Source organism: Oncorhynchus gorbuscha, linkage group LG18, assembly GCF_021184085.1.
Source record: "Oncorhynchus gorbuscha isolate QuinsamMale2020 ecotype Even-year linkage group LG18, OgorEven_v1.0, whole genome shotgun sequence".
In the NCBI taxonomy this organism is placed as follows: domain Eukaryota; kingdom Metazoa; phylum Chordata; class Actinopteri; order Salmoniformes; family Salmonidae; genus Oncorhynchus; species Oncorhynchus gorbuscha.
The window spans coordinates 73,523,435-73,539,444 of record NC_060190.1 but is presented as its reverse complement, the minus strand read 5'-3'; the positions used below and the strand labels follow the sequence as shown (position 1 = coordinate 73,539,444).

The window sequence follows — 16,010 nt, the reverse complement described above, 5'->3', positions numbered from 1 at the left end:
AGAATGGAGCGTCTGTTTAAATAAAAAAATGAACTAACTGTAGAATGGAGCGTCTGTTTAAATAAATAAAATGAACTAACTCTAGAATGGAGCGTCTGTTTAAATAAAATGAACTAACTCTAGAATGGAGCGTCTGTTTAAATAAAATGAACTAACTGTAGAATGGAGCGTCTGTTTAAATAAAAAAATGAACTAACTCTAGAATGGAGCGTCTGTTTAAATAAATAAAATGAACTAACTCTAGAATGGAGCGTCTGTTTAAATAAAATGAACTAACTCTAGAATGGAGCGTCTGTTTAAATAAAATGAACTAACTCTAGAATGGAGCGTCTGTTTAAATAAAATGAACTAACTCTAGAATGGAGCGTCTGTTTAAATAAAATGAACTAACTCTAGAATGGAGCGTCTGTTTAAATAAAATGAACTAACTCTAGAATGGAGCGTCTGTTTAAATAAATAAAATGAACTAACTCTAGAATGGAGCGTCTGTTTAAATAAATAAAATGAACTAACTCTAGAATGGAGCGTCTGTTTAAATAAAATGAACTAACTCTAGAATGGAGCGTCTGTTTAAATAAATAAAATGAACTAACTCTAGAATGGAGCGTCTGTTTAAATAAAATGAACTAACTGTAGAATGGAGCGTCTGTTTAAATAAAATGAACTAACTCTAGAATGGAGCGTCTGTTTAAATAAAATGAACTAACTCTAGAATGGAGCGTCTGTTTAAATAAATAAAATGAACTAACTCTAGAATGGAGTGTCTGTTTAAATAAAATGAACTAACTCTAGAATGGAGCGTCTGTTTAAATAAATAAAATGAACTAACTCTAGAATGGAGCGTCTGTTTAAATAAATAAAATGAACTAACTCTAGAATGGAGCGTCTGTTTAAATAAAATGAACTAACTCTAGAATGGAGCGTCTGTTTAAATAAAATGAACTAACTCTAGAATGGAGCGTCTGTTTAAATAAAATGAACTAACTCTAGAATGGAGCGTCTGTTTAAATAAAATGAACTAACTCTAGAATGGAGCGTCTGTTTAAATAAAATGAACTAACTCTAGAATGGAGCGTCTGTTTAAATAAAATGAACTAACTCTAGAATGGAGCGTCTGTTTAAATAAAATGAACTAACTCTAGAATGGAGCGTCTGTTTAAATAAAATGAACTAACTCTAGAATGGAGCGTCTGTTTAAATAAATAAAATGAACTAACTGTAGAATGGAGCGTCTGTTTAAATAAATAAAATGAACTAACTCTAGAATGGAGCGTCTGTTTAAATAAAAAAATGAACTAACTCTAGAATGGAGCGTCTGTTTAAATAAAAAAATGAACTAACTCTAGAATGGAGCGTCTGTTTAAATAAAATGAACTAACTCTAGAATGGAGCGTCTGTTTAAATAAATAAAATGAACTAACTGTAGAATGGAGCGTCTGTTTAAATAAAATGAACTAACTCTAGAATGGAGCGTCTGTTTAAATAAAAAAATGAACTAACTGTAGAATGGAGCGTCTGTTTAAATAAATAAAATGAACTAACTGTAGAATGGAGCGTCTGTTTAAATAAATAAAATGAACTAACTCTAGAATGGAGCGTCTGTTTAAATAAATAAAATGAACTAACTCTAGAATGGAGCGTCTGTTTAAATAAAATGAACTAACTGTAGAATGGAGCGTCTGTTTAAATAAATAAAATGAACTAACTGTAGAATGGAGCGTCTGTTTAAATAAAATGAACTAACTGTAGAATGGAGCGTCTGTTTAAATAAAATGAACTAACTGTAGAATGGAGCGTCTGTTTAAATAAAATGAACTAACTCTAGAATGGAGCGTCTGTTTAAATAAAATGAACTAACTCTAGAATGGAGCGTCTGTTTAAATAAAATGAACTAACTCTAGAATGGAGCGTCTGTTTAAATAAAACGAACTAACTCTAGAATGGAGCGTCTGTTTAAATAAATAAAATGAACTAACTCTAGAATGGAGCGTCTGTTTAAATAAATAAAATGAACTAACTCTAGAATGGAGCATCTGTTTAAATAAAATGAACTCCAGAATGGAGCGTCTGTTTGAATAAAATGAAATAACTCTAGAATGGAGCGTCTGTTTAAATAAAATGAACTAACTCTAGAATGGAGCGTCTGTTTGAATAAAATTAACTAACTCTAGAATGGAGCGTCTGTTTAAATAAAATGAACTAACTCTAGAATGGAGCGTCTGTTTAAATAAAATGAACTAACTCTAGAATGGAGCGTCTGTTTAAATAAAATGAACTAACTCTAGAATGGAGTGTCTGTTTAAATAAAATGAACTAACTCTAGAATGGAGCGTCTGTTTAAATAAAATGAACTAACTCTAGAATGGAGCGTCTGTTTAAATAAAATGAACTAACTCTAGAATGGAGCGTCTGTTTAAATAAATAAAATGAACTAACTCTAGAATGGAGCGTCTGTTTAAATAAAATGAACTAACTCTAGAATGGAGCGTCTGTTTAAATAAAATGAACTAACTCTAGAATGGAGCGTCTGTTTAAATAAAATGAACTAACTCTAGAATGGAGCGTCTGTTTAAATAAAATGAACTAACTCTAGAATGGAGCGTCTGTTTAAATAAATAAAATGAACTAACTCTAGAATGGAGCGTCTGTTTAAATAAAATGAACTAACTCTAGAATGGAGCGTCTGTTTAAATAAATAAAATGAACTAACTGTAGAATGGAGCGTCTGTTTAAATAAATAAAATGAACTAACTGTAGAATGGAGCGTCTGTTTAAATAAATAAAATGAACTAACTCTAGAATGGAGCGTCTGTTTAAATAAATAAAATGAACTAACTCTAGAATGGAGCGTCTGTTTAAATAAAATGAACTAACTGTAGAATGGAGCGTCTGTTTAAATAAATAAAATGAACTAACTGTAGAATGGAGCGTCTGTTTAAATAAAATGAACTAACTGTAGAATGGAGCGTCTGTTTAAATAAAATGAACTAACTGTAGAATGGAGCGTCTGTTTAAATAAAATGAACTAACTCTAGAATGGAGCGTCTGTTTAAATAAAATGAACTAACTCTAGAATGGAGCGTCTGTTTAAATAAAATGAACTACTTCTAGAATGGAGCGTCTGTTTAAATAAAACGAACTAACTCTAGAATGGAGCGTCTGTTTAAATAAATAAAATGAACTAACTCTAGAATGGAGCGTCTGTTTAAATAAATAAAATGAACTAACTCTAGAATGGAGCATCTGTTTAAATAAAATGAACTCCAGAATGGAGCGTCTGTTTGAATAAAATGAAATAACTCTAGAATGGAGCGTCTGTTTAAATAAAATGAACTAACTCTAGAATGGAGCGTCTGTTTAAATAAATAAAATGAACTAACTCTAGAATGGAGCGTCTGTTTAAATAAAATGAACTAACTCTAGAATGGAGCGTCTGTTTAAATAAATAAAATGAACTAACTGTAGAATGGAGCGTCTGTTTAAATAAATAAAATGAACTAACTGTAGAATGGAGCGTCTGTTTAAATAAATAAAATGAACTAACTCTAGAATGGAGCGTCTGTTTAAATAAAATGAACTAACTGTAGAATGGAGCGTCTGTTTAAATAAAATGAACTAACTCTAGAATGGAGCGTCTGTTTAAATAAAATGAACTAACTGTAGAATGGAGCGTCTGTTTAAATAAAATGAACTAACTCTAGAATGGAGCATCTGTTTAAATAAAATGAACTAACTCTAGAATGGAGCGTCTGTTTAAATAAATAAAATGAACTAACTCTAGAATGGAGCGTCTGTTTAAATAAAATGAACTAACTGTAGAATGGAGCGTCTGTTTAAATAAAATGAACTAACTGTAGAATGGAGCGTCTGTTTAAATAAAATGAACTAACTCTAGAATGGAGCGTCTGTTTAAATACAATGAACTAACTCTAGAATGGAGCATCTGTTTAAATAAAATGAACTAACTCTAGAATGGAGCGTCTGTTTAAATAAATAAAATGAACTAACTCTAGAATGGAGCGTCTGTTTAAATAAAATGAACTAACTCTAGAATGGAGTGTCTGTTTAAATAAAATGAACTAACTCTAGAATGGAGCGTCTGTTTAAATAAAATGAACTAACTCTAGAATGGAGCGTCTGTTTAAATAAAATGAACTAACTGTAGAATGGAGCGTCTGTTTAAATAAAATGAACTAACTGTAGAATGGAGCGTCTGTTTAAATAAAATGAACTAACTGTAGAATGGAGCGTCTGTTTAAATAAAATGAACTAACTCTAGAATGGAGCGTCTGTTTAAATAAAATGAACTAACTCTAGAATGGAGCGTCTGTTTGAATAAAATGAACTAACTCTAGAATGGAGCGTCTGTTTAAATAAAATGAACTACTTCTAGAATGGAGTGTCTGTTTAAATAAAATGAACTAACTGTAGAATGGAGCGTCTGTTTAAATAAAATGAACTAACTGTAGAATGGAGCGTCTGTTTAAATAAAATGAACTAACTGTAGAATGGAGCGTCTGTTTAAATAAAATGAACTAACTCTAGAATGGAGCGTCTGTTTAAATAAAATGAACTAACTCTAGAATGGAGCGTCTGTTTGAATAAAATGAACTAACTCTAGAATGGAGCGTCTGTTTAAATAAAATGAACTACTTCTAGAATGGAGTGTCTGTTTAAATAAAATGAACTAACTGTAGAATGGAGCGTCTGTTTAAATAAATAAAATGAACTAACTCTAGAATGGAGCGTCTGTTTAAATAAATAAAATGAACTAACTCTAGAATGGAGCGTCTGTCCATAAATACTTTTCCATCCTTTTCCGTGTGGGTTCTGAAATGAATAAAGAAGATGAAATCAACATGAGAAGATCAACCGCTACAGTCACTTTCATACAAACATCTACAGGGACCTTGATGGACATAGCAGGGAGTTGACCAGGAGAAACTGGGCCCAACCTCACAGATAGATCCTAAACTGTGTGTTGTCATCCATACAGTATGGTATAGTACAGTATAGTACATTATAGTACAGTATAGTACAGTGTAATGTAGTCTAGTGTAGTACAGTACAGTACAGTGTAATGTAGTCTAGTGTAGTACAGTACAGTGTAATGTAGTCTAGTGTAGTACAGTACAGTACAGTGTAATGTAGTCTAGTGTAGTACAGTACAGTACAGTGTAATGTATTCTAGTGTAGTACAGTACAGTACAGTGTAATGTAGTCTAGTGTAGTACAGTACAGTACAGTACAGTGTAATGTAGTCTAGTGTAATACAGTACAGTGTAATGTAGTCTAGTGTAATACAGTACAGTACAGTGTAATGTAGTCTAGTGTAATACAGTACAGTACAGTGTAATGTATTCTAGTGTAGTACAGTACAGTACAGTACAGTGTAATGTAGTCTAGTGTAGTACAGTACAGTGTAATGTAGTCTAGTGTAGTACAGTACAGTACAGTGTAATGTAGTCTAGTGTAGTACAGTACAGTGTAATGTAGTCTAGTGTAATACAGTACAGTACAGTGTAATGTAGTCTAGTGTAGTACAGTACAGTGTAATGTAGTCTAGTGTAATACAGTACAGTACAGTGTAATGTAGTCTAGTGTAATACAGTACAGTACAGTGTAATGTATTCTAGTGTAGTACAGTACAGTACAGTACAGTGTAATGTAGTCTAGTGTAGTACAGTACAGTGTAATGTAGTCTAGTGTAGTACAGTACAGTACAGTGTAATGTAGTCTAGTGTAGTACAGTACAGTGTAATGTAGTCTAGTGTAATACAGTACAGTACAGTGTAATGTAGTCTAGTGTAATACAGTACAGTACAGTGTAATGTATTCTAGTGTAGTACAGTACAGTAGTGTACAGTGTAATGTAGTCTAGTGTAGTACAGTACAGTGTAATGTAGTCTAGTGTAGTACAGTACAGTACAGTGTAATGTAGTCTAGTGTAGTACAGTACAGTGTAATGTAGTCTAGTGTAATACAGTACAGTACAGTGTAATGTATTCTAGTGTAGTACAGTACAGTACAGTACAGTGTAATGTAGTCTAGTGTAGTATAGTACAGTGTAATGTAGTCTAGTGTAGTACAGTACAGTACAGTGTAATGTATTCTAGTGTAGTACAGTACAGTACAGTACAGTGTAATGTAGTCTAGTGTAGTACAGTACAGTACAGTGTAATGTATTCTAGTGTAATATAGTACAGTACAGTGTAATGTATTCTAGTGTAGTACAGTACAGTACAGTGTAATGTATTCTAGTGTAATATAGTACAGTACAGTGTAATGTAGTCTAGTGTAATATAGTACAGTACAGTGTAATGTAGTCTAGTGTAGTACAGTACAGTACAGTGTAATGTATTCTAGTGTAGTACAGTACAGTACAGTGTAATGTAGTCTAGTGTAGTACAGTACAGTACAGTACAGTGTAATGTAGTCTAGTGTAATACAGTACAGTGTAATGTAGTCTAGTGTAATACAGTACAGTACAGTGTAATGTAGTCTAGTGTAATACAGTACAGTACAGTGTAATGTATTCTAGTGTAGTACAGTACAGTACAGTACAGTGTAATGTAGTCTAGTGTAGTACAGTACAGTGTAATGTAGTCTAGTGTAGTACAGTACAGTACAGTGTAATGTAGTCTAGTGTAGTACAGTACAGTGTAATGTAGTCTAGTGTAATACAGTACAGTACAGTGTAATGTAGTCTAGTGTAGTACAGTACAGTGTAATGTAGTCTAGTGTAATACAGTACAGTACAGTGTAATGTAGTCTAGTGTAATACAGTACAGTACAGTGTAATGTATTCTAGTGTAGTACAGTACAGTACAGTACAGTGTAATGTAGTCTAGTGTAGTACAGTACAGTGTAATGTAGTCTAGTGTAGTACAGTACAGTACAGTGTAATGTAGTCTAGTGTAGTACAGTACAGTGTAATGTAGTCTAGTGTAATACAGTACAGTACAGTGTAATGTAGTCTAGTGTAGTACAGTACAGTACAGTACAGTGTAATGTAGTCTAGTGTAGTATAGTACAGTGTAATGTAGTCTAGTGTAGTACAGTACAGTACAGTGTAATGTATTCTAGTGTAGTACAGTACAGTACAGTACAGTACAGTGTAATGTAGTCTAGTGTAGTACAGTACAGTACAGTGTAATGTATTCTAGTGTAATATAGTACAGTACAGTGTAATGTATTCTAGTGTAGTACAGTACAGTACAGTGTAATGTATTCTAGTGTAATATAGTACAGTACAGTGTAATGTAGTCTAGTGTAATATAGTACAGTACAGTGTAATGTAGTCTAGTGTAGTACAGTACAGTACAGTGTAATGTATTCTAGTGTAGTACAGTACAGTACAGTGTAATGTAGTCTAGTGTAGTACAGTACAGTACAGTACAGTGTAATGTAGTCTAGTGTAATACAGTACAGTGTAATGTAGTCTAGTGTAATACAGTACAGTACAGTGTAATGTAGTCTAGTGTAATACAGTACAGTACAGTGTAATGTATTCTAGTGTAGTACAGTACAGTACAGTACAGTGTAATGTAGTCTAGTGTAGTACAGTACAGTGTAATGTAGTCTAGTGTAGTACAGTACAGTACAGTGTAATGTAGTCTAGTGTAGTACAGTACAGTGTAATGTAGTCTAGTGTAATACAGTACAGTACAGTGTAATGTAGTCTAGTGTAGTACAGTACAGTGTAATGTAGTCTAGTGTAATACAGTACAGTACAGTGTAATGTAGTCTAGTGTAATACAGTACAGTACAGTGTAATGTATTCTAGTGTAGTACAGTACAGTACAGTACAGTGTAATGTAGTCTAGTGTAGTACAGTACAGTGTAATGTAGTCTAGTGTAGTACAGTACAGTACAGTGTAATGTAGTCTAGTGTAGTACAGTACAGTGTAATGTAGTCTAGTGTAATACAGTACAGTACAGTGTAATGTAGTCTAGTGTAATGTAGTCTAGTGTAGTACAGTACAGTGTAATGTAGTCTAGTGTAATGTAGTCTAGTGTAGTACAGTACAGTGTAATGTGTTGTTATTATTATTATTATTATTATGTAGTCTAGTGTAATACAGTACAGTACAGTGTAATGTATTCTAGTGTAGTACAGTACAGTACAGTACAGTGTAATGTAGTCTAGTGTAGTATAGTACAGTGTAATGTAGTCTAGTGTAGTACAGTACAGTACAGTACAGTGTAATGTAGTCTAGTGTAGTACAGTACAGTACAGTGTAATGTATTCTAGTGTAGTACAGTACAGTACAGTGTAATGTATTCTAGTGTAGTACAGTACAGTACAGTACAGTGTAATGTAGTCTAGTGTAGTACAGTACAGTACAGTGTAATGTATTCTAGTGTAATATAGTAATATATAGTACAGTACAGTATTCTAGTGTAGTACAGTACAGTACAGTGTAATGTATTCTAGTGTAGTACAGTACAGTACAGTACAGTGTAATGTAGTCTAGTGTAGTACAGTACAGTACAGTGTAATGTATTCTAGTGTAATATAGTACAGTACAGTGTAATGTAGTCTAGTGTAATATAGTACAGTACAGTGTAATGTAGTCTAGTGTAGTACAGTACAGTACAGTGTAATGTAGTCTAGTGTAGTACAGTACAGTGTAATGTATTCTAGTGTAGTACAGTACAGTACAGTGTAATGTATTCTAGTGTAGTACAGTACAGTACAGTACAGTGTAATGTAGTCTAGTGTAGTACAGTACAGTACAGTACAGTGTAATGTAGTCTAGTGTAATACAGTACAGTACAGTGTAATGTAGTCTAGTGTAATACAGTACAGTACAGTGTAATGTGGTCTAGTGTAGTACAGTACAGTGTAATGTATTCTAGTGTAGTACAGTACAGTACAGTGTAATGTATTCTAGTGTAGTACAGTACAGTACAGTGTAATGTAGTCTAGTGTAGTACAGTACAGTACAGTACAGTACAGTACAGTACAGTACAGTACAGTACAGTGTAATGTAGTCTAGTGTAATACAGTAGAGTACAGTGTAATGTAGTCTAGTGTAATACAGTACAGTACAGTGTAATGTAGTCTAGTGTAATACAGTACAGTACAGTGTAATGTATTCTAGTGTAATACAGTACAGTACAGTGTAATGTAGTCTAGTGTAATACAGTACAGTACAGTGTAATGTATTCTAGTGTAATATAGTACAGTACAGTGTAATGTAGTCTAGTGTAATACAGTACAGTACAGTGTAATGTATTCTAGTGTAGTACAGTACAGTACAGTACAGTGTAATGGATTCTAGTGTAATACAGTACAGTACAGTGTAATGTATTCTAGTGTAGTACAGTACAGTACAGTACAGTGTAATGTATTCTAGTGTAATACAGTACAGTACAGTGTAATGTAGTCTAGTGTAATACAGTACAGTACAGTGTAATGTAGTCTAGTGTAATACAGTACAGTACAGTGTAATGTATTCTAGTGTAATACAGTACAGTACAGTGTAATGTAGTCTAGTGTAATACAGTACAGTACAGTGTAATGTATTCTAGTGTAATATAGTACAGTACAGTGTAATGTAGTCTAGTGTAATACAGTACAGTACAGTGTAATGTATTCTAGTGTAGTACAGTACAGTACAGTGTAATGTATTCTAGTGTAGTACAGTACAGTACAGTGTAATGTAGTCTAGTGTAGTACAGTACAGTACAGTGTAATGTAGTCTAGTGTAGTACAGTACAGTGCAGCATTATCAAAGCTGTCCTAACCTGTGTGAGTTTTCGTTGTTGTTAGTGGTGGTGACTGTCCCGTCTCTGGTGACATGGTTGTTGTTGACATGGTTGACGTGGTTGTTGCCATGGTTCTCATTCTGCGTAAATGTCTGGACAGATTCAGTCAGGGCCTTGTCTAGCAGGTCACTAAGATGCCCCTGAATCTGATCCAGCACCTTACTCTTTACTCGCTGCACAGGACACACACACACACACACAGCATAGGTTGATAGGTTGGCAGGTTGGCACATATAAGCAGAGTCCTTTGCTTGATAAGTGGCATCTAGGTACAATAGAGACATCAGTGTACCGACCTCCACATGCCTCTTCCACTGTGTCAGATCCTCAGCGTGCTTCTCCACTGCACACAGAAATCAACAGTTATGGTAGCTAGCCTACTGTAATATCTATTACATACAGGATGTGAACAATCTGTGATGATGATGATGCTATGGAGGATAGTGTGTTGCCTCTGTTGTTGCCTCTGTGTTGACTAACTGCTCACCATGGTTAGTGACCTCTCCACTGGAGAGAGAGCTGTCGGTCTCTACAGCGTTGGGGTTGTTAATGTTTCGGTGCACCAATCTGGTGGCTGTCTCTGTGGCCGTGGTGTCTCCAAGTCTGTTGCTGTCTGCTGCCATGGCACCTCCGGGTCAAGACGCAGGGATGGGTTCTGTATATGTATAGCCCTGCTGGAGGAACCTGAAGGAGAAACAGATTAGAATCGAACACTTGTGCTGTACCGTGCTTCTACACCTGCATTGCTTGCTGTTTGGGGTTTTAGGCTGGGTTTCTGTACAGCACTTTGAGATATCAGCTGATGTACGAAGGGCTATATAAATAAAATTGATTTGATTTGATTTGACTTGTCTGGATGAAGACAGCACCTGTTACAGACCCAACCCATTGACTATAATCTCCTATAGCTTTTAAAGTGTATTACACAAATATAGACACACTTGTACTTGTAGCGCCCTGAATCTTGTGAAAGTAAAAAGTTAAAAACCCTTATCTAAAGCATAAATAACCAGAAAGAGAAGATGGCTGTCTTATAAAGATATAGGGAAATGTCCTTTGGGATCCTATATCTAGCAGTTCTGTACTGTAGTAATCAACATTTTAAAATGAATAGCTTTTGTAGACAGTTTAATTATTTCGACCTCCCCCACTGTTCATTGTAAGTGGAAGTGTCAACTCTAATATAGTCTTTTACCTATAAAGGTATCTTAGCAACTGGATTTATTTTGCTGCTGTAATGCTATTCTACACATTTTTCCATTGAGCTGCAATTTTTTTGGGGGGGGGGCTTATTTGGCATGGAGAGGAGAGACAATTTTGTAGTTTTAAAGCTAATGTGCTCTGAACGGCAATTATTTTTTGCTTTTGCAATTTTTTTTATCGGTCTAGCTTTTATTTGATTGTTATTTCTCAAAGATGGTATTATTAAACATATTCAGTATATATATAGTTCAATATTATTAAAAAATATACAGTATATATAGTTCAATATCCTTTCTGTATGCTTTCTATCTGGTGTTGATCGTAAGTTACATTTAAGTCATTTAGCAGACGCTCTTATCCAGAGCGACTTACAAATTGGTGCATTCACCTTATAATATATGCCATTTAGCAGACGCTTTTATCCAAAGCGACTTACAGTCATGTGTGCATACATTCTACGTATGGGTGGTCCTGGGGATCGAACCCACTACCCTGGCGTTACAAGCGCCATGCTCTACCAACTGAGCTACAGAAGGACCACCTTATGACATCCAGTGGAACAGTCACTTTACAATAGTGCATCTAAATCTTAAAGGGGGGGGGTGAGAGGGATTACTTATCCTATCCTAGGTATTCCTTAAAGAGGTGGGGTTTCAGGTGTCTCCGGAAGGTGGTGATTGACTCTGTTGACACTGAAGCTGTCCTTCCATCACAAAAACAACCATTAGACGGCTCTGTAATTAGCCCCAATGAATTTCCTCCATGTTAAAACCTGTTGAGTGTAGGGGGCAGTATTTTGATGTTTGGATGAAAAACGTACCCAAATGAAACTGCCTATTTCTCAGGCCCAGAATCTAGAATATGCATATAATTGTCAGACTAGGATAGACAACACTCTAAAGTTTCCAAAACTGTCAAAATATTGTCTGTAAAATATTGCAGGCGGAGGAAAATCCAACCAGGAAGTGCTGTTTTTCCTGAAACCTCTCTGTTCCATTGCATGCCTTCCCTCCATTTAAAGGGATATCAACCAGATTATTTTCCCTATGGCTTCCACATGGTGTGAACAGTCTTTAGACATAGTTTCAGGCTTTTATTCTGATTTTTTATGCGAGAAAGACACATTGCATCAGTGGATGGCTGAGTTTTGCATGCGCAACAGCATTTTCTCTCTCTCTCCCTTTGAAAAAGCTACGGTCCGGTTGAAATATTATAGATTATTTATTGTAAAAACAACCTGAGGATTGATTATAAAAAACGTTTTACATGTTTCTACGTACTTTATGGATGCCCTTTGGAATTTTCAACTGCCCCGTCGTGACCGCTCGAGCCTGTGGATTTCTGAACATTTACGCGCCAACCAAATGGAGATTTTTGGATTTAAAAAGATTCTTTATGGAACAAAAGGAACATTTATTGTGTAACTGGGAGTCTCGTGAGTGCAATCATCCAAAGATCATCAAAGGTAAGCAATTAATTTTATTGTTTTTCTGGCTTTTGTGACCAATCTACTTTGCTGCTAGCTGTTTGTAATGTTTTGTCTGCTGAGAGAGATGTCCTAACATAAACGCTTGGATAGCTTTTGCTGTAAAGCTTTTTTGAAATCTGACACGCCAGGTGGATTAACAACAAGCTAAGCTGTGATTTGCTGTGATTTGCTATATTGCACTTGTGATTTCATGGAAATTAAATATTTGGCGCTCTGCAATTCAGCGGATGTTGCCGAAAATGATCCCGCTTACGGGATGGGTGAGCCAAGAAGAGGGAAAAAATACATTTCGGCAATGAAGCCATTTATCTACTTCCCCAGAGTCAGATGAACAGGAACAGCTAGCATGCTAACTGTTCCTGTAGACTTCTAGTCAGACTTCTAGTCATTGCGCTAACGCTAGTAAGTATTGGCTCCTGAAACTACTGTCATGACTGTCCTGATCAGGTCAGATTACAGGAGACCACAACCCTACAGATTATCTCTCTCTTATGACCCCTCACGCCCCTGGTAAATCTCAGGCCACAGACAAATTCCTTTGTCCTGTTACTATGGAGAACCAGCCTCAGAACATTAAACATGAAATAAAGGGGCTTTGGAACAATGGTTTCCATCAGCCACAATGGTCGTCATGACGATAGATGGAATATGAAAATGTATTTTCATCAAATGTCATTTTTGTTTTGTTATTCAAAGTTAATAGAAGACGTTATTACGAAAACATTGTAATGTGAAGAGTTTTCCTGGTATATGTTTAATGTTTATACATTGTACGTTGTATGGAAAATATCCAAATCAAAGAGAATGTTTTGGGGAAGATGAAATTTTAAGTTAGTTGTCTAAAATGGGAGTTAAAAAAAATCTAGACCTTGCCTCATTAACTTGGTACGCCCAGAGAATTGCCCTAAAGGCAGTTACGCCCACTTCTGACCCAAGGGTATAAAACCTGTGAGTATAGAATTTACAGGACTACGTGACCCCAGCTGCAGCAAGGTCTAAAAAGTAAACGAACCCAGAAAGCAACGCAAGTTTGAGGACAAAGAAATCCTTTTCTACCCAAGCTACGGATGAGTAGCTGTGTCTAAGCGGGTGAATTCAAGTCGAACCACCTAGCCTCCACCTCCCATCGAATCGTGGTATCTAAAGGGTTTCATTCCTATGCTGTGAGCTCTGAGCCACAGAGCTGTCTGTCCTCAGAAGACCCCTTCCAGAGCAAAGGGTGAGGGAACAGACTCCTAAGGCAAAATGACATCGTGAGGACGACAAGAGAGGTGTGCCAGAGTAGCGCGTCGTCGAACAGCTGAAGGCCTACGCAGAGAATCCTCTGAGATCATCCCCACGTAATTACATCAATATATTCTGACCCATAGAATAGCATAGCTAACAAATTCACCCAAATATATATTTATCTTGTGTACTTTCTGTTTTTCTCTCTCGTTTGAAATCCTCATTGTGGGTAACACGGGCCATACATAGTGTGTTGGCCCGTTATACTAAGTTCTAATCAATAGCCTATAATGTGTTTTGTCTATGTGTATCTTTTATCATCATTTTAGCTTTTTAGTAAATAAATATTCAACTAAAATTGGTGTGGTATGAACTCATTGGTGAGACCCGGGTCTGAACTCATTGGTGAGACCCGGGTCCGAACTCATTGGTGAGACCCGGGTCCGTGCAGATTCACGGGCTATACGACGTTCAGAGCGAGATTGAGATAGAGGCAACTGGTTAATTAGTGGCTGTTTGTAAAATCGATATTCTGATATTCTTTGAGTTCAAATAGAAACTCAATAAAAACTAGTTTTCCCATGGTGCCCCAGGTTAATGAGTTAATAATTGCGTGGTTCAGTTAATCATGCAATTAGAAACTTTAACCATTCGATGAACAACAGTCGTCACATTAACTAATACAACTTCACGACACTACCTCTAACTTCCTTCGTACTGGACGCAGAGACATAAAAAGTGCATCCACAATGGTATTCTGTTGTAGCTAGTGATATTCATAAAATAATACATTTTTCACATCAAAAAATCCCAAACTAATATTTTTCCACAATTCAATTATTATTATTTTTTTTAAATGTGCAGACCCCCTGCAGTAACTCTGCGGACCCATAGGGAGATGGTAGAGGACGGATTCAGAGTTTTTTTTCAGAGGGATCGTGCTCCTCATCCTTTTCCATTGACTCCCTGTACTATCTTTATGGGGGATTGGACTTGTACATAGTTGTGCTCTGTCTTAAGATACGATTATCAGCCTCTGCAGTACAGTAGGGGAGAAAGATAAAGAGGGTCTGTCATGGGCAATAGAGTAACCTCAGTTTCACTCTCTATCTCTCTGTTTCTGTCACTGTCGGGGGAAAGATATGTTGTCCTGACCAACAGTAACCTCATCGTTCCTTATCCTTCCATTTCTGCTGACCCATTAACTCCCTGTACGGTATGTTCTCGGAAGGGTTTCATTTGTAAATAGCACACGAGCTCTGTCTAAAGATACGCTGACGACAGGATTGGAAGAGAGAGATGGCGAACAACCTGTCCATGGTCATCCCAAAAACAAAAACAACAACAAGACAAAAACAAGCCACATTACCCTGACCAGTAGTAGCACACGTTTGTTTATCTGTAGTGTTTGATCAGTGTCAGGGTTTACTAGCGGTTATCATCTCTTGTGTGTTTCCTGTTTTCATTCTCTCATTCCCTCTCTCTCCCTCCCTCCCTTCCTCATTCCCAATGTCTCTCTCTCTCTCTCTCTCTCTCTCTCTCTCTCTCTCTCTCTCTCTCTCTCTCTCTCTCTCTCTCTCTCTCTCTCTCTCTCTCTCTCTCTCTCTCTCTCTCTCTCTCTCTCTCTCTCTCTCTCTCTCTCTCTCTCTCTCTCATTTACTCAATGATTATTTTCATGTGAGTAGAGGCTGTTCTTTCATTTTGAACTAATGACAGAATTTGCTGGTACTGTATCATTGTAAAAGTCGAAGACATTAAGAGTCCAAGGGTTCTATTCAGTCTGTATCGCTGAAGTGTTACACATTCCGCGATAAAAACGTGAAGGTAATTTACAGTTGTGCCGACATGTTTACCGTGAAGGTCATTTACAGTTGTGCCGACATGTTTACCGTGAAGGTCATTTACAGTTGTGCCGACATACGCGGTGTTTACCGTGAAGGTGGGCTCCGCTAAAGCGGGAACATTGCCTTTTAAATGTCAATCTCGCTGTAAAGCTGAACTTCTGCTATGCAGATTGAATATAGTGTGAAGTAGAAGACAGCAATGAAACATGCTTATAGTCATGTGGGAATTAAATGGAGAGTTTAACTCTCTGAATATTCTGTGCTCGTTGAGTCAATGCCCAGTTGAGTTGAGTCAATGCCCAGTTGAGTTGAGTCAATGCCCAGTTGAGTTGAGTCAATGCCCAGTTGAGTTGAGTCAATGCCCAGTTGAGTCAAGTCAATGCCCAGTTGAGTCAAGTCAATGCCCAGTTGAGTTGAGTCAATGCCCAGTTGAGTCAAGTCAATGCCCAGTTGAGTTGAGTCAATGCCCAGTT

General features: G+C 36.2%; 1 protein-coding gene across 1 annotated transcript in view; it reads right to left on the bottom strand.

The window, feature by feature from the left end:
* soat2 (sterol O-acyltransferase 2) overlaps positions 1-16,010 on the bottom strand; it is an 88,372-nt gene that overhangs the window by 70,449 nt on the left and 1,913 nt on the right. The window contains exons 2-5 of the mRNA XM_046312678.1: positions 10,262-10,458; positions 10,071-10,117; positions 9,754-9,947; positions 4,777-4,830 (exon numbers count right to left, since the gene is read on the bottom strand). Coding sequence (XP_046168634.1) covers positions 4,777-4,830; positions 9,754-9,947; positions 10,071-10,117; positions 10,262-10,397 — 431 coding nt within the window. The 5' untranslated portion in view covers positions 10,398-10,458. The remainder of the gene's footprint in view (positions 1-4,776; positions 4,831-9,753; positions 9,948-10,070; positions 10,118-10,261; positions 10,459-16,010) is intronic.